We start from the raw sequence: 24,281 nt of genomic DNA, 5'->3' as shown, positions 1-24,281 counted from the left end.
CTGAGAGTCCAGAAATAAACTATATCTATGGTCATATGATTTTCAACAAATGGTTGAAATTCAGCAGATGGTAAAGACCATGGAATGTGGAAAACAGTGTTTTCAACAAATGGTGCTAGGAAAACTGAACATCCACATGCAGAAGAATGAATTTGGATCCTTACCTTATACCATATGCAAAACTCAAAATGGAGCAAACCTAAATTTAAGAGCTAGAACTATAAAGTTCTTAAAGGAGTAAATATCATGATATTGGATTTGGTAAAGGATTCTTAGATATAACATCCAAAGCACAAGCAAGAAAAGAAATAATAGATAAGTTCATAAGACAATCTATTAAGACTTCATAAATATGATAAACTTTTGTGCATCAAAGGACACTATCAGGAGAGTGAAAAACAACCCATGGAATGGAAGAAAATATTAGACCTGATAAGCATCTAATATTCAGTATACATAAAGGATTAATAGAACTGTGATGGTCCTCCATGTCAACTTGGCAAGGTTATAGTTCCCGGTTATTTAATCAAACACATCTACAATCAGTTGACTATAGAGGATATTACCTTTGAAAATGTGAGTGGGTCTCAGTCATTCAGTTGAAACCTTTGAGAGGCACCCACAGGAACCCTCTGTTCCCTCCAGTTCCATCCAGGTCCTACCTGTTTTCAGAGATGGGTGTAAATAGCCCTTCCTCTGGGAAGTTGTCCTTGATGCCAGCCCACTTCCCCCATCTACCAATTCAATGGGTCTCCCACTTCTGTATTATCAAATTCTCCCAGTAAATGTAAGACTTGGGACGGAGCAGGGAGTGTCCTGCACAGAGGGTCTCTGATTTCCACTCCTCTACCACTCTCCCACAGCGAGTACCACAGCTGTCCACCTTATTCCTTTTCTAGAGGAATATTCCTTTTCTGGAGGTTGATCTGATTCCCCTAGGAGGCAGACGGCTAAAGTCCATCAGAAAGAGCCCCCTAGCCCATCACTAGTACTCCATCCTTGCCCCTTTCATGTTGCACTACCACCAAGGCCCTTGAGGGGGCAGTGCACACCCAGAAAACAGGACTTGGACCTGGCCACGCTGTGGACTCCAAAGCTGGGGGGACACGGGAGCTGAGACTCAGGGACCTTCTAACCCAGTCTTCTCTGATGACAGACAGGGAGACCAAGGCCTCAGTCAGGAAGAGACTTGGAGGAACCCACATCTCTTTCTCCATGGTACCATCTGAGGGGAAGGCTGACTCCAGCTCCAGACCAAAATCTCCTGCATCTCTGCTGCTTCGCCAGCTAGGAAACCGGGATGGGTGTCTTATGTCCCTGATCCAGCCATTTGGACCCAAGGCTAGGCAGCCCGTTCGTCCACTTGGTCCGTGGGAGTCCCCTGCAGTGCCCATCCTTGGTGAAGGCAGGGTGCCCTCTCCTGGGAGATGGAGGGAAGACCAGAGGAGCAGCAGCGGCCCGGCTTCCTGAGGACAGGCTAGGCTGGTTTAGTGAAGAAAGGAACTCCCACCCGCCCCACCAGCCTGGAAGAAGCTAAATGCCAGCGGGATGGACCAGCATGGAAGCCAGACACCTGCTGATTCTGCCAGTTCAGCATCGCCTCCTGGAACAGCCAGCTGTTGCCACTTTATCCCATTACCAGGGCCTCCTGCCCCCAAACTGTCCCCCACCTGCCCACGGACCAAACAGACCCCTCTTCCTGTTAATCTAGACAAGACAAAACTGGAATTTTTCAAAGATACCTTAAGTGAGAAATGAAACGGCACGCGTCTCGTGCCCCTCTCCCTCTCTCTTTCTAGACTTCCAGACTCCACTCTGCCTCGATGAGCAGCTCCCAGCTCTGTGAGTCGTCTTTGCCACCAGCTGTTGAAAATTTGGGGAACTCTTCCTCAGGGGAGGGAAAAGGAAAGAAGGAAGGAGAAATTTGTGAATAATGGGGGGGGGTGTGAGTGTAAATCCCTTTTATTTGAGAACCCAGATGATCCAAACTGTCTAGATGAGGGTTTCCACCTGGTTCCTCTGAGCTCTAAGGGCTCCATGGGCCTGGGGGGAGCCCTTGTGTTGGCCGCCTGGGGCCTCCACTCCCATTTCTTCTGAGCGTTCTATTTTGAGTAAATTTTGTTTCAAACGGAAATAGTTTGTTGCTGTAAAGGAAACACTTGAAAATCTCTGATTTGGCTCAACCCAGTCTCTGATATTTAAGGAAACGGATTTTTGAAGCAGTCCTAGGGAGGCTTAGAGACCGCATCCACCAGCCCAGTCCCTGTCCCCAGGGTTCGCTGCCTCCCAGGAGGTCTGGGCAGTTGAAAGACGGGGCAATGCCAGCCTTATGGGAGATTCCTCATCCACCTGGTGCTCCTATGGAGAGAGGCCTACACACCTGGAAACTTCTCCCCATGTCTTCTTCAGATGGTGAGTGGAGGTGCTCGGCAGAGCAGAGAGGATGGCGTGCAGTGAGGAGGAGTTCCTGAGGTTCAGCATTCCTGGGGAAGGTAAGAGAATGAGCTATGAGGTGGGGAGCTGGAGCCCGGCTTGCTCCAGCTGAGCCTTGCAGAGCATACTGCTCCCTGGACCAGTGGCTCTGCCCAGGATGTGAGTTCTTTGCCATCCCCCCACCAACATGCCACCTCTGAGTACCCCAAGTTCTCTGGAGCTATGCAGGCACCCCCAGTGCAATCAGGCAGGTCTACAGACTGCTGGACCTGATGGGCCTGGAGAGTCTTGAGAGGAAGCTTCACTTTTCTATTTCTCCCCCAGCTTTAGGATGTATTGTCAAATTTTAAACTTTCATAATTTTGTCATATTATGACTGAGCCTGAGGCATTTACCCAGGAATGGAATTTTGGGGTCATTGAGTATGTGTAAGTCCATCTTTAGGAGATACTATCAAAGAGTTTTTGAAAGTGGTTGTAGGAGTTTACACACATAGCAGTGTATGAGAGTTCCAGTTGCTTCACATCCTCACCAACACTTGGTATTGTCAGCATTTTTCAGCCATTCTGGTACATGTGTAGTGGTGTTTCATTGTGGTTTTAATCTGCATTTTCCCGATGAGTAATGATGTTGGGCAGCTTTTTATGTACCTGTGGGCCATTTGGTTATCTTTCTGTGAAATGCCTAGTCAAATCTTTTGCCTATTTCTTTTTTCAGGTAGATTGTCTCTTTCCTCTTATTAATTCACAGAAATTAGTTACGTATCCTTTGTGAGGCTTTTTCCAGATAAATATGTGACACGTATTTATTCTCCTTCTGCTCTTTCTTACTCTCTTGAAGGCGTCTTTTGATGAAGTGAAGTTCTTAGTTTTAATAAGGTCCAGTTTATTAATTTTTGTCTTTATGCCCCAAGGTCAAGAAAATATTCTCCTATGTTATCTAATACAAATGCTATTATTTTAAATTTCCACATTTAGATTTTAAATCCACCTAGAATTGATTTTTTGTTCTTGGTGTAAGGTAGGAGTCAAGATTAATTTCTTTCCCATGTGGATAACTGGCAACCCTGGGCTGTTTACTAAGACTATCCTCTCCCCATTGCTCTGCCGGGCCTCTTTAGTATATACAACATAAATGTTCGTATGTGTGGGTCTGAGTTGGACTCTCTGTTTCTCTCTGTGTTTATTCTTGTGCTACTACAGCACATTGCCCTGATGATTGTAACTTTATTCTAAGGCTTAATATCTGGTCGTGTAAGCTGTTCAAGTTTATTCTTCTTTGAATTGTCTTGACTATTCTTGGCCATTTGTACTTCTATGGAAATTTTGAAATCAAATAGTCAGTGTCCACCAGACATCTGCTGAGATACTTTATTGTGATTGTATAAATCTATGGATCAATTTGGGGAGAAGTAACATCTTAACAATACATAGCAAAACAAACAAACAAATAAAAACACCAAAGAAAACCCAATCCAAACCGTCATAATAAAAAGGAAAAAATGATAAACTGTGAATATTTGTAATTCATATTACAAAGGGGCTCACATGCCCAATATACAAAGAGTTCCTAGAAATTGATAAGAAAAAGAACAGACACACAGTAGAAAAATTGGCAAAAGACATGAACCCACAGTTCACGGAAAAAGAAATGTGAATAGCCTTAAGTATATGAAAATATGAATAGACTAGAAATAGAAATGCCTACATATGTTCACCATGCAAAAGAATGTTCAGAGCAGCATTATTTGGTAATTCTCTAAACTGGAAACCGCCCAAATGTGCGTCAATAATAGAAAGGATAAATACGATGGGTTATATTTTTGGTAATGGGATATCAGAAATAAAAATGAACTACAGCCACATTCAAAAATATGTTTGAAACTTACAAACATAATGAAAGAAGCCCAACATAAAAGGGTACATTCTGTATTATTCCATTTAAGTTCAAAAACAAGCAAAACTAATTCATGAGTTAGAATACTGGTTACCCTTGGGGAGGAGAGGGCAGTGACTTGGGACGGGTACATAAAGGGGGCTCCTGGAGAGCTGGTAATGTTCTATTTCTTGTGGGTACTGGTTACCAGGTGTATTCCCACTGGATAATATGTTAAGCTATACACTTAGGATTTCAGTACTTTCCGGTATGTGTGCTATAGTTCAACACACAGATCCTGTCAGTCGGATCCAGAACGTTTTTTCTGGTTAGTCCCAAGGTCAGATGACATAGTGTTTGGTTCAAAACTCTGGAATTACATGGTCAAGGTCCACATCCTGGATTCAATCACTTCCTGTCTTGGAGCTCTTGGCCAAGTTACCAACTCCCTGAGCCTCAGTTTCTTCATCTAATTACAGTACCCCTCTCATAGTTATTGAGAGTATTAAACCCTCTCAGTAAATATTAGCTCTTGAGGTGGTCCTTGTTGGTTTTCTTTCTATGGACTATGGAGAAGATGGACGATGGACTGTGGAAGAGGAAGGAAAAGGATGAAGTTCAAGTCAAGAGACATTTTCAAAGTGAAGACTGAGGGGGAAGATACAACGTTGAGGTGCAGGAAAAAGAGTCCAAAGGCTTGGCTTCACTCCTTCCATTCCCTGTCTCTCACCTCCTTGCCCATCTCTAACACGGGAGGTGGACTCACCAGATAATCTCTAGCTGGTTATTCTTTCCAGTTAGAACATTGTAGAGTTAGGAGGGTAATACAAATGCCATCCAAAAGCCAAACACAAATTTCCATGTTTGATCCAAACTCAAATACAAAAGCCCAGAAACTTGGGAATTAAGGAAGGTAAATTCTCAGTGGTGATATTATGGGTTATTTTTATTTTCGCCATTCAATTTTTTTTTCTATTTTAAACAATGTGTGTTGCTTACTTGGAACCCAGAAAGCATCTATGAGCAGGGAAAACACAGTTTCTGATGTAGAAGGGCCAAGCCAACAGGGCCTCTTAGACAAGACAGAGATCTCGCTAACTGCAAATAATTCCTGCACACTTCCTATTTTTTATTGTGTTTTTCACCCTTAACCTCACTTAAATATACTTTCTCTGTTTCCAGCTAAAATTAGTCCAATCACTTGTTACAATATTTCACCTTGTTAATAAAACCTGGGACCAAAGAAGGGGAATAAAAGGGTTTCTATTCACTGTTTCTTAATTTCTGAAATTAGTCTGGACAGAATGATCACTTATTCAAGGAAGTTGTCATAGGGAGCATTTATGAGCAATTGGGACAGGGATCCCTGCTGAGGGGAGGGATTCTCTGAGGAGTCAGGAATCCCACACCTATAGGAAACCCTCACCAGGTTCAGTGTCAGCCACAAGTATCTTCAGCCCTGGCCATGCAGGACTCTGGGTGCGTGTGTGGGAAAGAGCCAACTCTGGGAGAGTCAGACCAGGACACTCCGGGCATTCGTGCATTTACCAGGGAGCACTCAGTGTGTCTGAATAATGTGCAGGACACTGCTGAGGGCAGTGGAAGCTGGACGAAAGTTAGGAGGGCACACCTGCCCCTCAGAAAACCCCTTCCAGTAGGATGCCCTGAACTCCTGCATTTGACAGTGACCAACGTACAAGCCCGTTCAGGGAAAGGAGAGGTGACGGGGTGAGGAAGGGGAGATGAGGGTCAGAATGAGTGGGGGGGATCTTGTCACTGGCAGTGGCTGGAAGTATGGGTGGGTTTGGGGTGTGTGGAAACAGAAGGATCCCAGCAGAGGAGCAGGGTGAGGAAGGGCAGGGGGCAGTGGCAGATATAGGAAGAGTGAGGAGTTTGCTGAAGCAGGGAGAGTCAGGGCGGGACCCAGATGCGGGGGGCCTCTGAGGTCATCTAGGGACTGTGGGCTGGGTTTGGTAGGGGCTGCAGAGCTGGTGAGCAGGAGAGTGGGTACCTCAGAGCTGTATTTTAGGAGGGTTATGCAGCAGTGGTGAGTTGGGTGAATGGAACTCAAAGAGTCACATAAATTAGCCTTTTAATTATAATTCCATTCAAGCCTGAGGCCTGGATTCTGAGCCCTTCAACCTCTTTTAGTCTGAGAAAGAGATGGTCTCTTTTAGAGATGCTTTCCACTTCTTATTTATAGCCATGCACTATCTACGCTACTTCCCGGCAGAGATTGGTTTTAACCAAGACAAAGAAGATAGGATGGTTTTTCTTGACCGCAATGGCTCAGAGATGCATCTCCTGTCTCCTGCTAATTTTCGGAATATTCAATGTGCTTCTCTGGAAGCTCCTGCCAGCCCTGAGGTATCCCCTGCACAAAGAAACTGGCAGGAGTTTCACTACTCCACGAGGGGGGTTCCCCGTCGCTAAGGGCAACCCGCCTCCTCCTGGGAAAGCGCGTGAGGGCGGGGCCAACGGAGCTCCCGCCCCTCTGCGTTGCCTTGGACACCAAGTGTGTATAGTTGCAGTTGAGGTTGGACTTGAGTGGTGCTTTCTGCTGGTGCAGGTGCGGGCGCGGCCGGGTCGCTGGGCGCAGGGCCTGCCTCCACTTGGCGGGGCTTAGAGGGCCTACCCTGAGACTGCCCCTTCTCCTTGTTGGGCTTGTGGGGCAGGCGTGAGAGGAGCCTGCTGGGCTTCTCAGCGTACAGTAGGTGCCTAATGAGCGTGGCCAGAATCAGGCCGCTCCCTCCCTCCACGTTCTCCTACCCAGGTGTCCTTTGTTAGGGGGGGAGGGGTGCGGGGGAAGTCCTCGAACCGCGTTCTGCGCCAGTTGGGGGTTCAAGGCCGGGTTGAAATCCCAGCTGATACCTTGGGCACGTAGACTTTTCCCGGAGGAGCTTGAGAGAGTGAAGCGCAAGCAATAGCTATTATTCTTTGTCCCCAAAGTCAGCCTCGGATTTGCGCCTGGCGTGGCTGGGAGAGCCGACCTTCTCAGTGAGTTCCAGTTAGGTTCTTGCCTGAGGTTTGTTTCCCTTTTGCTTCTTCGCACCCCTCCCCCTCTTCTTCTTTTAAAGTAAGAACCCTGAGGCCTGAGAGGGGCCCTGATGCTTTCTCCCAGGGTAGAGGAGTCTCAGCCCCCGTGGACCCGGCCAGCCTGTCTGCCTGGGGAGCCTTGTCCTCGGGGGAGGACTTGTCCTCGGAGGGGTAGGGGGAGGTTTGTCAGTATCCGTCCGGGTCTAATAGAGACCAAACCCCAGGCAACAGCTTCCCTGCAGGGGTGTCCAGCCAGAGGCCAAGATGTCCTCAGTGGGGAAGGTGACCCAAATTCCCAGCGGGAATGTCTACCAGCAGATCTTCGAGGCTGAGGTAAGTCTGTCCTTCTGTTCCCCCTTTTCCTGCCCCCCGCTTCCCTCCGGCCCCCTGGAAACTTCCCTCCCTCTGAAGACTTCTTTGCCTGGAATCTAATGAAATAAGGGCTTTGAAATTGCTTAGATTAAAAATAATTCTTATTGGCTCCTGAAATGTAAGGATACAAAATTAGAATGTCTGTTTCTGAAAATTAGAAAATTAAATTTAATTTAATTTAAATTACTCAGAAATAGCCAGATTTAGCCATTGGGTGTCCTGGAGCTTTTACCTAGCATGAAAGCATTTCTTATTTTTCTGTTTAAAAACTGGGTTTGATTCTATAGCAGTGTCTTAAAACCTACTTTTTCCCTGGTTAAATTATCCCAGAGACCTTTCCTTGTCACTGCACATTCATGAACTTCACGATGTTTAGTGGCTGCTTAGTTTTTGACCTAGGACTTCCCATAATTTATTAAGGTAATAATGCCCTCTATAGGTTGTTGGCATTGCCTTGTCATCTATAAAAAACTGCACAAATGAAACAATATCTTAAAAGAAACACACAGATTCAAACCCTTCTTTTGAAGTTGTGTACTGCTTATTTAAAAGGGATTTTTATTCCTACTTTGAGCCCTAAATAATGCTCTCTGTGGAAGGCTTGGAAATTATAATAGCGTAAAGAAACAAAAGGAATGAATTACTCACATGATCCTGCGCCCTAGAAGCAACGATTCATAACGTTTGGGTTATTTTCTCCTTGTCATTTCTCCATGCATTTAAAGTTTTGAGATTATAATGTATAATTTTGGTTATAATTTTAATTATATTTTTTTTTTTTTTTTTTTTTGCCCTTCCACACTCCTTGTGGGATCTCAGTTCCCTGACCAGGGATTGAACCTGGGCCACGGCAGTGAAAGCCTGGAATCCTAACCACTGGGCCACCAGGGAACTCCCTTAATTTATGCTCTTAATTGATATACTTTATGGTATATCATATCCTGAGCATTTCCTCATGTCATAAAAAATCCTTTGTAAGTCTCATTTTTAATAAATTCCTAACATTCACCCGAAGGGTCATACTGGGTTTACTCAACCAATCTCCTATTGTTGGACAGTTCCATTTTTCCAATTCCTTGTGAGTATAAAAATGTGGGGATGAGCATCTTGGTCCTCATTAAAATTTCTTGAAAGATGCCCTCCTAGAAATGGCTGAATGACTGATATGGGGAGGGGAGAGCCCACCTGCATGGAGTGTGCCCTGGGGTTGCAGGCCTCCCTCAAAGTGCCTTCCTACTGGCCGGCTCCCATTTGACCTAAGACAGTGCAGTCAGCCTGGGTGCTGGGAAGTCTGCAGTTCTGATCCCCCTAACCTGGACCTTCCTGGATTTAGGTACAGCTGGTCCACTCCCTGGCATCCACCAGGAAGCGAACTATGGAGCGTTCCATGGCCCCAAAGGATGGCAGGAAGCTCTTGATGACGAAGATGGATATTCGTGAAGGGGAGATGATGTCTCCTCGGCAGCGGAAGTGGGCGCACAGCCTACCCAATGACTGGGTCACAGAAAACCCTGTTCTCTACAGGTAGGTCCTGCTGTCCAGGCCACATCCCACACACTAGGGGTGGTTAGAATTTTCAAAAACTCAAAAAGAGCTCACACAAGATGAGTACCAGATAGGAATGAAGTCCCAGGTACCTCCCCTGAGAGAGAGCGGTAATAACACCTACTTTGCAGGATTGTTTGCTTCTCCCTCTCTTCCGCCCTCTCCCTCGCCGGGGCACTGGGTATGCGGATCCCAACCTCCTGGAACTTGAGGCTTCAACAGTACATAAATAAGCAGGTCTCCCCAAAGCGGGGAAGGCTCTGACACCGAGGACACGGTGGTGGGACAGGAGTCAGGAAAGCTGTCTGAGGAGGGGCCTCAGCTGAGATGAGAGGATGAGGAAAGGAAACACGGAGCAGGGCTCTGAGACAGTACCGGCTTCTCTGTTCAGAAGGCTGAAGAAGTCAGCGGGCCTGCGGAGAGGGCTGGGAGATGAGGCCAGGAGAGATTTGCAGGCTACAGTCCGTATTTTGGACTGTACTGAAGTGAACAGCTGATTTGCATTTTTAAGGCCTTCAGGTTGTGCGGTGTGTAGAACATGGGGGGCTGTAAGGAAAGGCAGGGAGGCCAGGGAGGAGACCACCACAGTCCACGCAAGCTCTGTGGGGCTGTGAGAGGGACACAGGGCATTTCAGGTTTATCTTGGAGGCAGAACCCGTGGGACTAGGTGACAGATTGGGTGGGAGGAGAGGGCTCTTGAGAGTCCTAGGTCTTTGGCCTGAGTGCTTGGGTGGACAGCAGAGGTGCCATTCCCTGAGATGGGAGCAAGTGGGGTTGGGACAGGGAGATCAGGAGTTCCTTCTGAACCTCCGAGTTCAGAAGTTGAACTTGAATTCCTGAGCATATGCCGTTTCAGCTCCCTGAGCTTAGACTCCTCAAGCAGGGAGAAAGGAACAGAAAGGAAAAGGAAAAGTGCTTCCTCACGGGGCACTTTGGAGAATGTAGCAGGAACTGGGCTTCCCTTAGGCTCGTTAAGCTCTGCACCAGCCATAAACCTTCTCGAGTCTGGGACTCTGGGACAGGAAGTCAGTCCTGCTGTATCTGCCTTTGTGTTCCTTTTAACCCCCATTGGAGCAGGGATTGACCGGGTAAAAGTCTCTGCCCTGCCCTTTGAATTTTCCCAGGAAAAGGTCACCTGAGGCTTCTGACACTCAGCACCCTGAACAGCTGGGCAAACCCACTGGCCACCCAGGCACAGACTGGAGGTCAGCATTCTCCAGCCCTGTCCCTGATGCCCCATGCAGGGATCCAGAGGCACACACAGCTGGAACCTGACCACGCTCCCTCCCACCTCCTGGGAGGGTAGTCTTGTGCAGCCTGGCTGTGACTCTGCCTCCTACAGGGGTCCCAGGCCCCTCTCAGCTGACCTGTTTTCTACCAGACTCAGGGACTCCTGACATCTCCCTGTGCTTCCCGAGGGTCCCCTCCTCCCCAGAGTTTAGCCTAGAACCACCTATCCTCCGCATAACTGGGTATAACATCAGTCAGGCACTCTTGGCACCCACAGGACACTGTTTGGGGAAAGGCACTTCTCATGGAGGGTGCTGGCGTTGTGCTGGCTTCCTGGCACAGACAGACAAGGACACAAGAAGAGAGATGTGCTTATAACCCACCAGGCCCTGCCACCCTCAAAGCGACTGGGATCACTGACTCAGCATCGGCACCTCTCTGGGGTGCCTTGTCCCCTCCTTGAAAATTTGGCCAGCCAAACCGGTCAACTTGTGCATTCATTCACACAGGACAGGACCTCTGGTGGGTGGAAGAGAAACTCGGGGTACGGGTCGATCACCACTAGTGTAAACCAAGCCCCCAAGTTCCTGGGACAAGTGGCCAAGAAGCCAGAGCTGTTAGCAGCTCCCATAGTCGGGGCACCCAGGCCCTAGTGGGGCCACCTTAGTCCAGGGGCATTTGGTTGACAAGGCTGAGAGACCCCCCTCTGGAGGGCCAGCCTGGGCCCCATCAGCTGCCACCCAGGCCCTGCGGTCTTCCTTGGTGGTAGGTGTGCCATGAGGACTAAGAGAAAGTCTGGAAAGTGCTGCACATGTCAGGGCCCTGAGGAATGGCAGGCGTCACTGGGAACTGCTGCATTTCTGTGGCGCTTACCCTGTGGGCAGCACATTAAGGGATTTTTATTCCAAAGCTGAGGTCGTGCTCACCCACCTGGTCCTCCCTGCTGAGAGAGTTTGTCCTGGGATCCCAGCTCTCTCCTCCCACACCCAGACCCCATGAACCATGGACCTTGGCATCACGTGCAGGGATCTGGGAATCCCAGCGCCACTTTGTCCAGTGACTTCCCTCCCTCATCCCCCATCCTGGACAACAGGGTCACCCTGGCTGCCTCATAGGATGGGTTGTTGAAGAAGCAGATGAGGAGCATGCTGAATGCTTAGCCCCAGTCTGGCTTTCCCATGTTGGCCAGGCCCCCTGTGGCCCTCAGTTTCCACATGTGGAAAATGGCTCCTGCCCACCACTCACACTTGTTGTGCGGCCAGAATGGAGCAAGATCCCTGAGGGCAGACCCCAGCTTCTCACCTGAGAACTGTGGTATCTGCTGGCAGCAGATGCCCAGGCAGTGTTTGTTGGGGGCACATCCTCAGGGCATTTTGGCATCAGTGGGCCCGGACTATTACCAATTCCCAGGGTGTCTCTGGAGACCCAGAGCTACCCTGGAGGGGAGCAGTGCGGGGTGGGGAGGGGGGTGTGTGGTAGGGGGTGTTGGTTATTGTTTTCCTCTGCTTGTGCCTCAGGGAGAAGGAAATAGCCAAGAAGGAGAAAGCTCAAGAGAGTGAGAACAGCACTGCTGCCAGAGAAGTGCGGGGCCTCCCAGACGCCCCCGGTGAGCCGATGTTCAGGCGTGAGGGCAGGCATGGCCTGGGCCAGAGAGCGCTCTGCGGGGAGCTCCTGGAAGCGCTAACGTAGAAGCATCTGAAGGTCCCGCTGTTCCTCTGTTCAGCATCATAGAGGGCCTTCCCTGGAGCCCACCTCTCCACCCCGCCCCTCTCCCCTGGGCCTTTGCCTCTGAAGCATTTCCCCTGAACCTTCTCCCCAGCGCAGGGAGCTGGGGGGGTGGGGGTGGGGGGAGGTGCTGCCTGCACAGTCAGCATTTCCTGATGAAACCATTTGGTAAAGGATGTAGCTCGCTCTTCTGTGATTTCACAGGAGGGTTTTTCAATCTGTATCACATTACCCTGGTTTGACTTTATCTGGATACGGAGGCTCTTTTTCTTTGTAATTAAAAAAGTAATATATGCTCACTATAGAAAAAGGAAGGAGATAAAGCAGAAGGTGAAAACTCCACCTCCACAATAGCCCCTTTCTCCGCCCAAGAGTGCCCACCGCCCATGAAACCACATAGTGCCCCGGGTCCCACCTGTATTCAGAGGACAGCAGAGCGCAGGGTGGGCTCACAGACCCTAGAGCAGAGGGCCCACATGCCAACCCCTGCTGAGCCTCTGACTGCCTTTGGTCTTGGACCCCCATGCCTGAGTGTCCTATTAAGTGGCCGGTAATAGAACCTGCCTCTTGGCTTCATCCTGAGGAGTAACTGATTTAGAACAATACCTCGTGAATGGTAAGTGCTGATAAGTGTTGGTAATTCTTATCTGTGTATGTGTTTTCTTCTATAAAACTTTTAAAAAAAACCCTAAATGTTCCTATTCTATACATAGCATTTGGAACTTTTTTTGAGCATTTAACTGTACATGTAAGACTTAATTCCCTACAGCACTTAGGGATCACCTTCTTTTTCCTTAAGTCTCTGACACTGCCGGCCTGCTTTGGGGGGCCATCTCCTGAACCCAGGCACTTGCTGCCTTGCTGTCGTTTCCTGGGTACTCTGACCTCACCTTGGAGCTCTGAGGGCAACCTCATCACCTCCGTTGTTCTCCCCCAGTTCCTGAGAGGTTCAGCACCATCACCCTTCAAGGGCGAGAGGATTACAAGAGGAGGAGCTATGAGAGTGCTCTGGCCAGCTTTAAGGAGGAGATCAATCAGATTGGGATGGTGAGAATTCTCCCTCTCGCTTGCCTTCTGTTCCTGGGCCATTCCAAGGGGAGGGTGGACTCTGCACAGCGCCCGCCGCCCCACCTCCCAGGTCCTCAGTGGCTCACCAGGTGTAAACAGAATCGTAGTAGCCATGTTTGGATGGCTTGCTACAAGTTCTGATTATGAGCAGAACTCTATATGTCAGGTACTGTTATAACCTCCAGTTTACAGGTGAGGCCCAGAAAGTCCTGCCTGATATGGCACGTAAGGGCCAAGTGGGAACTGGACTCTGGATCTGATGCTAAAGCCCAGTCTTTGATCTCCCTGCTCAGTCCTACTAACAAGGGGCCAAACGGCCTGACCCTTAGGCACTACCCTCAATTGGCTCACTGTTCCTCTCCAGAGACCTCTAACCAGACTAATCCCTGGAATTTTGCCCTTTCGGGTCCTCTCTGGGCCCCGGATCACACTCACCACTTTCTCCCTGAGTTCCCTGGATTCCGGGAGCTGGTCACAGACCCAGAACACCAAGAAGGTGCTCTCCCTGCCAGCTTATCACTTTCCTGATATATCCCAGCTGCACTTGAGCTCTGCTGTCACCGTGAGCTCAGCGGCTTTGGTCACACAACCGAACTGAGCCTCAGTTTCCTCATCTGAAGTACTCTTGGAATTATTTCACTGGCCACTTCTTTAATGAATATTTGTTGAGCTCCAACCATGGGCCAGGCATAAGGTCAGCACGTACTTTGCAGGCTATGGTGAGGACCAAGTGAGTCTGAGGACAAGGCCTCACACATGGCGTGTGTCCCGAATAGTGCTGCCCTTGTGCTCTGGCTGTGAACAGTTAGTAAATCTGAACTCTTCAGGTCTAGGTAAGAGTTACTGTTTTTGAGAGAGGACCGCAGCTGGCACTTCCCTACTATAGGGTTGGGGGGGTCCTTCCCGTCCCAGGGGTGTTGATACCATAGCCCTCGCCCTCCTGGCCTGTTTTAGGAAATGGAACCTCTCATAGTGGAGCCAGGAGCCCGTCTTTTAAAAAAGCTGGCTGAGTCTGACGAAGACATCAACAATCTCTTTGAAAAGGTGGAAAACGACAGCAACCTTGAAGACTACACCATCCAAGTAGGGGTCCCCTCGTGGCGGGACCCGCCCTACCTGCGTCCTGCTCCTTTCTTCCCTGCCACCTGTTCTCCCAGCCTGACCCAAACTTCTTGGCACAGACCCTCTTGGAGCTGCGGGATCAGGTGGCCGAGAAGTTCCTGCTCCAGAAGCAGGAGATCAAGGAGCTGGATAAGACGCTGCACTCGCTTGAGTTCTCCCGGGCAGATAAAGTGAGTTGGCCTCCAGATGTGCTCTTGGTGATTTTCACTTGTGGGATTTGTGAGTCATCACCTGTTTTTAGTTCTCCAGGAGAAGGGAGTCACTCACTGTGGTGCCTTGTCATTTCTAGCTAAAAAGTGTGTTGAAGAAATATGTGGAAATCATAGAGAAAACTTCCTACCTCATGCAGCCCGACGTGTACAGGCTGATCAATAAAGAAGCCACGGTGAGTGATTTTCACGTGCAGGGGATGAGCCCGCGGGAGCAGGACCCCAGGATGCCCTAGAGCCTGGGTCTCAGGAATGATGGGCTTCTCATATACAACATTTCCAAGTAACTCAGGTTGGCTACTTGAGTTCAGAACTAGAGTCTCTGTTAAGTATTTTCAATAGAAATCTGTCTAGTACATTTTATGCTTCCCTGCCATGTTCCCTGCCAGTTAACCTAATACTGTGTCATCAGTGTGACCAATGCTAATTTTATGAGCACCTACGGGGCCGTGTCTCAGCTACCATGTGCAATGCTATGTGTGCTACAAGACAGAGGCATGATCTCACAACTGTTGTGGTCTCAGGGTGGTGTGTGCACTCATAAGTGACCTCAGCATGCCCTGTATGTCTAGTTTTTCTAGTGGTTCTTGTCTTTCCTCCTGCTGTCTGTCTATTGCTGAACCATGCCTGCTCCTCTGGCTCTGTCCCCACTGCTTCTCTGTCCACACCCTCAGCCTCCTCCAAGTGCTTCCTTTGGGATAAAACAAAATACAAGAAAATCAAGGTTGTTCATGAAAGGACACTTCTTTTGGCTACTCAGAGGTACATTCTCTTGCATAGGTTTCTAGGTCCTGTACAGAAAGCTGGGCTTGCCGGTTAATGGGCCTCCTGGCAGCACGCAGGGTAGAAGGAGTACAGTGTTCAGAATCACAGATGGGCTCCAGCCCAGGTCTGTGCCTTGGGGTCCTGGACAAAGCACAGACAGAGAGTGAGCACAGGCCCCCCTCTCCACTGCCCAGACATGAAAGTTCCTGAAATTACTCAGCCCCAGCACCTGGAATTCCGTGTCCATAAAATGAGGATAGTGTTGCTTAAACACAAGTACTTGGGGGGAGGATGACATAAGAGGACGCAGCAGTGGCCGCTCTCATTTTGAGACAAGCAGGAGTTCCTAACTTTGAGCCATTTGATCGATTAGGGGAGTCAGAGTTAACAGTGTCCCACTTAGTTTCGACATTTGACTTCCCTGTGTTTATTGTATGCATAACAACTGGCACTTTCTACTTGCTCTGTGTGCATCTATCTCATTTAACTTCACCAATTCCTTGTGCTGTAAATGGCATTATCTTTACATTATGGCTACGGAATTGGAGGTTCAGGAGATACTTGCCAATGCCCCCCAGCTGGGAACAGCCGGCATCAAACCTCGGCTTTCAGTGAAAATTGTTACTGAAATTTCTGCCTGTTGAGCTTGGCGGTTCTCACCCTTGCCCCAGGGCAGTGCATAGAGGGCTTGGGGACATGTGTGGGGCATTTTTGGCTGTCCCAGTCCTTGGGGGACTTGGGAGAGGCTGCTCTCATTTAAGGGGGTGGAGAGGCTAAATGGCAGAACAGTGTCACACAGTGAAGAATCGTCCCGACTGCCATGCCAAAGGTGCCCTGGTGAGGTCCGCTGGGAGGACCGCCAAAGAATGTCCTAGCTGTGATCTCATTTGGTAATTGGGTACTGGTTCTCATCACAACCATATGTGGCTGGTCCCTGGTAGCATGAGCACTCTGCTTTTGGAACAGATTTATAAAAAAAATAGTTAAACACTGAAAGCCTGCTGAAGTGCTTAACTCCAGTGAACTTAGAATCACCTTTTTAAACAAGCCATCTGAGGTGGCCTTGGAGCTGGGTTGAAACTCACGTGGTCAGGGTTCATGGTTAAGCCTTCAGGAAAGACCCTTGTCATGTCCGTAGCTGCTGAGCCCCAGGCAGCTTCCTTGAGTGCCCAGCGACCCCACAGTAATCCTCAGACGCCACCACGGCCCTGCTCGGCCCTCGGCCCGCAGCTCACCAGCCCCCTGTCCAACTGAGCCTTGTTCTGACCTTGGAGAGCCCCCGCTCTATCTAGAGCCTGCCCACCTGTGACTGCAGATCATAAACCACGCCCTGCTGGGCAACCGGAGGGCCCTCGCCCAGCTGTTTGTCAACCTGATGGAGGCCGCGCTGCAGCAGGAGCTCGATGGCCACCGCCGCTGGCAGGGCCTGGTGGATGCCTGGAAGGCTCTCAAGAAGGAGGACCTGGTGCAGGGTTTCAGGTCGGTGGCTGCCCACACCACCCGAGGCTCTCCCCCTGCCCCCCTGGGCGGCAGCATAGGCGGGCGAGGGGGGCACATTCTCCCTCCCTTTGTGGTCACTTTAAGAGGCTCTTGCTTTTTCTGGTGGTAAAAGTAATAGGTGCTCTTTTTTAAAAGTCAAAATAGATAAAAGTATAAGGAAGAAATTAAAAATCACCATTAATTCCTCACCACAGTGAGAAGCACGGCTGATATTTTGGTGTATTTTCTCCCAGGCTTCTTTAGACCCATACTGCATATGTAGATTTGTATCTTATTTTCTTCGTACACGTTTTCTCATAAGCATTTTCTGAGCACTGTACAAACTGTTTGAAAATGTTAGTCTGATTATCTGCCCACTGTCCACTCTTTACTATTACTGGGCTAAGGAGAATGGCCATCCCTCAGGCTTGGGACACTTCCCACCCTGTGGTAGCAGGTTTTACCCATGGGAGGCAGGGGGAAGAGAGGGCCCATCTCCAAGCTCCCTCCACCAGATGGCACTTTCGTTAATGCTGACACAAGGGTCCTGGAGCTTTTGGCCAGTAAGGAAGGCTTTCTTTTGCTAAGAAAGGGACTCTTGGGACCAAGATGTCTGAGGACACCAAAGAGTGTCTGTCTGTGCTGTAGCCGTGGGGGTGGGAGGCCCATCTGTACGCCCGCATTTCTAGATGGAGAGCACCAGAGTCTGACTCTGGGGAGGAAGGAAAAGTGTATTGAGGTCTGGCTGCACCTGTACTTTCCCTGTGACCTTGGTCAAGGGCTTGAACATACAGAGCCTTTTTCTGCAGGTGCCGTGATGAACTGGTGATAGGGTTTCAGTGATGGTCAACAAGATGCTGTATGGAAAGTGCCTGTCTCGGCCTGGGCGTGGGCTTGGGAGGTTAAGATGTCATTAATCATCATCGGCAGTGATGGCAGGTGCTGACATTTCCTGGGCATTTCCCAGGAGCCAGGCACGGTGCTAAGGGCTTTGCTCACATTATCTTGCTGGGTCCTCACAAGTACTCCTTGAGGAAGGTACTGTCATTAGCTCCATTACAGAAGAGGAAACTGAGATTCAGCGGGGGCAACTTGCCCAAGGTCACAGAGCTGGAGGCGGCAGTCAGGACCCACACCTGATCTGTGCCTGCTGGTCCCTCCATTCTTCTCTCCCCCGCTCTCCTTCCCTCTCTTTCTTCCCTCCTTTCCTCAGATGCCCGGATGGAGGGGAAGGGGCTGGGAGTGGTGTCCGGGTGCTAGGGTTCTGAACGTTCTTACCATGGGTCTCATCCCTTCTCTCCCATCCACCTTGCCCCTCCCCTCCTCTGCATGGTGCCGACGTGTCTGGACGCCCAGTGAGTTCATGGCCAGTGAAAGGATCCAGACTCCTCCAGCTGTGCAGATGGAGCTGGAGACCATGTTTAAGAACCAGAGCGCCCTGCAGCAAAAGCGGCTGGACCATCTCTGCACCATCTGGTACAGAAGGAGGGGCCGCTGGGGAGGGGCACCTTTCGGGGGTCCATGGGGGAGGCAGGCACAGTCCTCAGCGTTGACCTTTCTTCTGAGGTGTCCTCCAGACCCGGCCATCTCCCAGTTCTCTGATCCTGGGCTGGTTGCCTGGGTCCATGTTCTGGGGTGTCCCAGCCCCAGTGGCAATAGGGAACGTGACACATTTGCTGCAGAAAGAAGTTTAGTGTGGTTCTGCCAAAGAGCTTGGAAGCGGGTAATGGCAGGGGTGAGGTCGGAGGGGAGCGGGGGAAGGAGGGGCCAGGTCAGGGGCTAGACTTTTCCTGAGGGCAGTGGGGAGCAGAGTGACTCCATCAGCTCTGCAGTTCGGAGGGTGGGTAGAGGGGTATGAGTGAAGCTGAAGGCTTGGAGGCTGATGAGGAGGCTGCTGCCAGCAGACAGGGACCTGTCAGAGGCTGTGGGTGCTTCCCTCACACCTGGGTCCAGCTGATCCCATGATAAGCTCTTTGGCGGGGGCATACTGACTGTTCTAGACCCTGGAAGCCCACCATCTGGGGAGCCTGTAGCATCCACCCTTAGCAGCAGGATGGAGCCTGTGTGGTCCTGCAAGGCAAAGACATTTCATGTGTTGGGACCCGTGCACCTCCTTGGTCCCTTGGACGCTGGGATGGTGCCTCGTTGGACGCTGAGATGCAGGTTCTTCCCGTCTCCCCACCACAGAGCTCAAGTTCTCCTGGGACGTAAATGACTATTAGGACCCCCACAACGTGAGCCAGAAGGACTCCCTCAGGATTGGCATCTCCTGCCCCATGTGCAGCCACATTTTCATGCAGTGTGAAATTAACGTGGATAAAAATCTCAACACAAGGAAAAGTGCTTTCGTTGTTTTCTCTGACTCCACTTAGTCCCTGTTCATAAAGCTGGGCAAAACTTAGCCTTTCTTGGGGATCCTGTCCACTGAGGGAAAGTTACGGAATCCCACCCAAAGCCAGGCCCGGTGGTGGGAGTCTGGTCCTCAGAGTTTGGTCCACACACATGCAGCTGGGCAACTGCTGCTGCTTCCAGACTGTTGGACGCAGGAGTCTTGAGGAGGCTGCTCTGAGCCCCCGAGTCCTCACACGCCAGGCAACCGTTGCTGTCCAGAGATGTGGGTCTTGCAGCTGCTTTCATGGTGCCACCAGGAAGTAGGCTGGTGGTACTGCCAGGCTGGCACTGCCGGGCACCCGCCATCCTGCTGTGTCTGCACCTCCCCCCAGCCCCTTTCTATTGGGTGAGGAGACAGTCCTGGTCCCCAGCGCCCTCCTCCTCCTCAGGGCTCTCAGCCCACTCCCACAAATGCCTTCTCCTCAACAGTGTTCTCGACTCTTCTAAGAACTTAGACTTTTGCAAACAAAATGCAGAAAGATTTTTAGGCCGATGTCTTTTATGCCCCACCACATCCCTCATACAGGCTGTGAATGTGGGGCTGACTGCTGCCTGAGTGGAGGGGAGAGACAGGGCCAAACACCTGGAGAAAAATGCATTCATTGATGCTTCTGGCCAAAGCTGGGACACACTGTATAATGGCAGTGTCTGCAGGCAGAGCATGGAGCTGGGTGTGTGCTATGACCTGGCCTGGAGGAAGGTGGGGGCAATTCTAAGAAATCAGAGGCAAGAGCACATTTATAGGACATAGGACCCAGCAGTGGGAATATATAAAAAGGTGAAGTCAGGACATAATCCCACTGTCTGGAAGCATTGCAAACACAATGCTTAAACACACAACTTAAAGTTGCAAAGCCTTGATCACAGAATTCCAGTGAGTGTCGAGCGGAGGTTTGGGTTTGTGGTGTTTGTGCAGAGAGGTCTGGACCGCTCCCACAAAGCACACTGTGTAGACACCACCTATGTTTCCTTGACCTGTCAGCGGCTGCTAGGGAGCCTTCTAATCAAGCCCGAGGAGCTGTTCCATGGAACGGCCTCATGGGATCACACGTAGCGCCCAAGTCCCATCCCGGCCCAGAGCTCCAGGCCTTCCTCTGTAGACCCAGAGCCCCAGACGCCCGGCGAGGATCCTTGTTTCGGCGCATGCCAGGCCCTCTGCAGGCTTGTGGGCAGTGATGGCAGAGGGGTGGGGAGTCTTATTAAGATTCCCAGGGCCCCAAGAGGGAGTTATCCAAAATCCCAGGAGAATTCCCATGGATTTTCCTGGACCCAGTAAGTATATGTGCATGTAATTTTAAAATAGTTTTTAAAAATAAAATTTGCATTTTGGAGTAATGTTAGATTTACAGAAAAGTTACAAACGTAGCACACAGAATTCCTGTATACTCCTAATCCAGTTTCCCTAATGTTGTCATCTTACACTGCCTGTGGACACTTGTCAACACTAAGAAATTAACTTTGATGAGTTCCCATTAAGTAAGCACCAGACTTTTTCGGATTTCACCAGTTTTTCCACTAATGTCCTTTTTCTGTTCCAGGACCCAATCTGGGATGCCACATTGCATTTAGTACAATGTTTAGACTTGAGATTATGCCCTGCACACTCTTGTACCTACCTTTTGCTCTTTACTGTCCCACAATGAGGGGGCTGCCCAAGACCATCCTGGGTTACACGTCTTGTCCTGACATAATTGTTTATCTCATCCCCCTTTCACTGGCAAAATGTCCTGGTTTGGACAATAACTAGCATGTCATACGCATTTTTCCACATCAGTAAACACCACCTGTAACTTCCTTAGTGGCCTAAAGCAACAATCATTTTTTGCTTCTCATGATTCTGTGAGCTGGCCGAGCAGTTCCCTGTGGCTGGGCTGGATGGCCTTACTCCCGTGTCTGGAGCCTCCGCTGGGGCAGCTGGGGCCTCTCTGCACTTGCTCCCTCAGCCTCCAGGAGGCTAATCCAGGCTTGTAGGCATGGTGGTGGTGCTGGCAGAAGAGCTCCCTACAGCAAGAGAGGGCAAGCGGAATGCATAAGCCCTTTCCCCAAGCCTTTTCTGTGTCATGTTTGCTAGTGTCCCATTGGCCAAAGCAATTCTCATGGCCAAGCCCAGATCCAGGGGTGGAAAAATAGACTCCACCTGCTGGTGGGAGGACCTAACGATACTGACCATTTTTCAATCTGCTACACTCTTTTTAGTGACTACAGAAGAGAATTCATGTATTTTATTTAGACAAGTCCCTATTGTTGGAATGAAGGTTGTTTTTGATCTTTTGAGTGTTTATAAACAGTACTGTTAAAGAACTGTCTTAATGCATAAACTCTGTATGCATTTTATATTGTTATCTCTCATTAGGTTCCTCGAAGTGGCTTCCTGGGTCGTGTGATAACCATTTGGGTTTTTTCCATTAGGAAAATTCAGTTTTATTTTCTAAGTAACATGCTCAATAGTGTTCTTAGACCTTTTCACGAGGTATGCTTTTGGCACCAGGAAATCCCCAACAGGTCACTCATTTCATCGGTATTTACGTAGATACTTCCCTAGACCCGTGTTCCTTGAAGATGCTACCAATTTTGGTAAGTGAATGTTTTATTCAAGTATGGCTCACGTGTCACATCTTCCTTCCCCAGTGACCTCCTGCCCCCCAATGACAGCAAAGCTCAGCTGACTGAATGGCGTTCTACTCTCAACTCCCTGAATAAGCACCTCGGTGAGTGACGTTTGTGGGATCCCACTTGAGTGTCACCAGAACTCTGCTCAAGTAGTAGCTTCGTAGCAGCTTCAGTCTGTCAGCCAGTCATTTATGTGAGAGTCTGTTATAAACTCAGGAGTAGGTGGCAAGTCCCTCTTGGGGAAGAAGGGTTAGGGTGTGGAGAGAAGAGTAAGCTCTGAGGGTTTATCTCGGACCCCCAGACCTTGCCTGGCAGAGCCCCTCCTCCTCCCACCACCTCCCAAGTCACTTCCCAGCTGGTCCCACACTCTGACCCCTGACCACAGCGTGGAGCCAGAGGGATGGCTCCAAGGACCACCTGTGAGGACGGCTCAGGGGCCAGACCCTGGACGTATGAGGTGCACTGTCCCCACTCTGGGACCTAGGGGAAGTCATGGCCTCTCTTGGCCTCCAATTCCTCCTCCATAAAATAGGAATCTCAAGAGGAGTAATAAAGGTACCTACCTTGTGGGCTTGATATAAGAATCACGTGCAATCCTGCAGTCCAGTCATAGTTCAGCGGCTGGCTTACTCAGTGCTCAAGAATAAATAGTAATGTTTAGAAATTCTCTATAACCAGGGTCCTCAAACTCCAGCCCACAGGCCACTGCCCGTTAGTAAATAAGGGTCATTGGGACACAGCTCCACTCATTTGTTTGCATACTGTCTCTGGCTGCTTCTGCTCTATAATAGCAGAAATGAGTGGTTGCAGCAGAGACTGTATGGCTCTCAAAGCTGGAAATATTACTATCTAGCAGAGTTTGCCAAGTCTTGCTCTAGAAGATATATTCAATACAATATTTCAATCTCCTTTGAGGCAACCCAGTGAGGTCAGTGGTGTCATTGGCCCTCTGTGATAGAGAAGGATTCAGAGGCACAGAGAGGTGAAGTGTCCTGCCCAAGGTCACACAGCCAAGGAAGTGTCACAGCCAGACTTGACCTGGGTGCTTTGGTTAGTAGTACCCACCACTGCTCCCAGGGCTCTCGGGTTTATAATTCCAAAGGTATTATAATTATGTTATAATACCAAGCATAAGAGTCCTGAGACCCTAAATAATAGCAATGGCTGCCATTCACTGGAGGCCTCCTAGGAACAAGTGTGGTGCTGGGCCCTGGTAACCAGCAGGGTGGATCTCTCTCGAGTGCTTCCAGTCCAGAGCGGAAGTCAGACCACGCAGGATGTTACAGCGGGGAGTGGACAGGTGGCCAGCTACATGAATGTGTATTTGGGGGCACAGCCTGGTTAAAGGTTATAAGACACCTTGCCAAGGAAGTGATCATCCAGTTGAGACCTGCAAGGCAAGTACCAGGTAGCCAGGCCCAGGGGTCAGGGGAGCTTTCTAAGCCGGAAGACTAGTACGTGGGGAGGCTGAGAGGTCAGACAGAGCTGGGGCCTTCAGGGAAAGGAGAAGGTGGCAGGCGAGGCTGGAAGATGCCAGAGGGCCATACTGTGCTGGCCATGTGGCCATGTGCGGAAGGCTGAACTTTATCCTGAAGGCAGTGGGAACCCAGTGGAAGGTTCTGAGCTGAGAGTGATAAGGTTAGAGGGGGGAACGGATCAGAGGGGTACAGGAACAGAAGCACAGAGACCCGGGGTGGGGCTTCATCATAGTGACTTCATAGGAAGGGTGGAGGTGTGCTAGCCTAGGCAGCGGCCCTGGGGATGAGAGAAACCAGCTTTATGGCCTCTCCTCACCAGTTCCACTACACATCTACCCTCCCCAGTGTTCTTTTTTTTTTTTTTTTCCGGTACGCGGGTCTCTCACTGTCATGGCCTCTCCTGTTGCGGAGCACAGGCTCTGGACGTGCAGGCTCAGCGGCCATGGCTCACGGGCCCAGCCGCTCCGCGGCACGTGGGATCTTCCCGGACCAGGGCACGAACCCGTGTCCCCTGCATCGGCGGGCGGACTCTCAACCACTGCGCCACCAGGGAAGCCCTACCCTCGCCAGTGTTCTAACTGCCATCCAGCCTGCCTTCCTCCCAGCCCTTGTCAAGGAACAACCACCACACAATCTTTGTGTTATCTTTCAGTTTCTAGAACTGCCAGGAACATTAAACTTCAGTTCCTTATCTTAGACACCAAGAGATACACCGAGGTGACTATAAACCAGAAACAGTAGGGCAGAGGAAGAGGAGAAGATCAATCAATCAATTAATCAATCCATCAGCTTTGGAATGTTCCGCTAGTCCATTCGCTTCTTACGGTATTCACCACAGACATGATCTGTAAACGCTCCTTAATTTGCACCTGGTTACTGTTCTGTGACGTGGTGCAACTCCCCCAAAAGAATTTCACCAGCCTCGAAACTGAGTCAAGAATTA

At 49.9% G+C, this 24,281-nt stretch overlaps 2 protein-coding genes across 10 annotated transcripts in view; both read left to right on the top strand.

Moving 5' to 3' along the window:
• LOC113619929 (stimulated by retinoic acid gene 6 protein-like) overlaps nucleotides 1–5,578 on the top strand; it is a 73,733-nt gene extending 68,155 nt beyond the window's left edge. The window contains exons 19-21 of one of the 2 annotated variants that reach the window (XR_003432591.1): nucleotides 1,157–1,842; nucleotides 2,410–2,492; nucleotides 4,883–5,578. The gene's annotated coding sequence lies outside the window, so the exon portion shown is untranslated. The remainder of the gene's footprint in view (nucleotides 1–1,156; nucleotides 1,843–2,409; nucleotides 2,493–4,882) is intronic. The other variant, XR_003432592.1, reaches the window with a different exon arrangement.
• Nucleotides 5,579–6,196: 618 nt separating this feature from the next.
• The window catches only part of CCDC180 (coiled-coil domain containing 180), a 56,877-nt gene continuing 38,792 nt past the window's right edge, over nucleotides 6,197–24,281 (top strand). For 5 of the 8 annotated variants that reach the window (XM_027105437.1, XM_027105438.1, XM_027105434.1 and 2 more), the window contains exons 1-10: nucleotides 6,208–7,677; nucleotides 9,050–9,240; nucleotides 12,009–12,097; nucleotides 13,154–13,263; nucleotides 14,239–14,367; nucleotides 14,466–14,576; nucleotides 14,696–14,791; nucleotides 16,696–16,859; nucleotides 18,216–18,335; nucleotides 21,879–21,958. In XM_027105437.1, coding sequence (XP_026961238.1) covers nucleotides 7,609–7,677; nucleotides 9,050–9,240; nucleotides 12,009–12,097; nucleotides 13,154–13,263; nucleotides 14,239–14,367; nucleotides 14,466–14,576; nucleotides 14,696–14,791; nucleotides 16,696–16,859; nucleotides 18,216–18,335; nucleotides 21,879–21,958 — 1,159 coding nt within the window. In that variant the 5' untranslated portion in view covers nucleotides 6,208–7,608. Of the gene's footprint in view, nucleotides 7,678–9,049; nucleotides 9,241–12,008; nucleotides 12,098–13,153; nucleotides 13,264–14,018; nucleotides 14,118–14,238; nucleotides 14,368–14,465; nucleotides 14,577–14,695; nucleotides 14,792–16,695; nucleotides 16,860–18,215; nucleotides 18,336–21,878; nucleotides 21,959–24,281 lie in introns of those variants that run through there. The other 3 variants (XM_027105441.1, XM_027105440.1, XM_027105439.1) reach the window with 2 other exon arrangements.

Source organism: Aethalodelphis obliquidens, unplaced genomic scaffold, assembly GCF_003676395.1.
Source record: "Aethalodelphis obliquidens isolate GAN/ISIS:26980383/991018 unplaced genomic scaffold, ASM367639v1 scaffold7, whole genome shotgun sequence".
Taxonomy (NCBI): Eukaryota; Metazoa; Chordata; class Mammalia; order Artiodactyla; family Delphinidae; genus Aethalodelphis; species Aethalodelphis obliquidens.
This window is presented reverse-complemented; position numbering and strand designations above follow the sequence as displayed.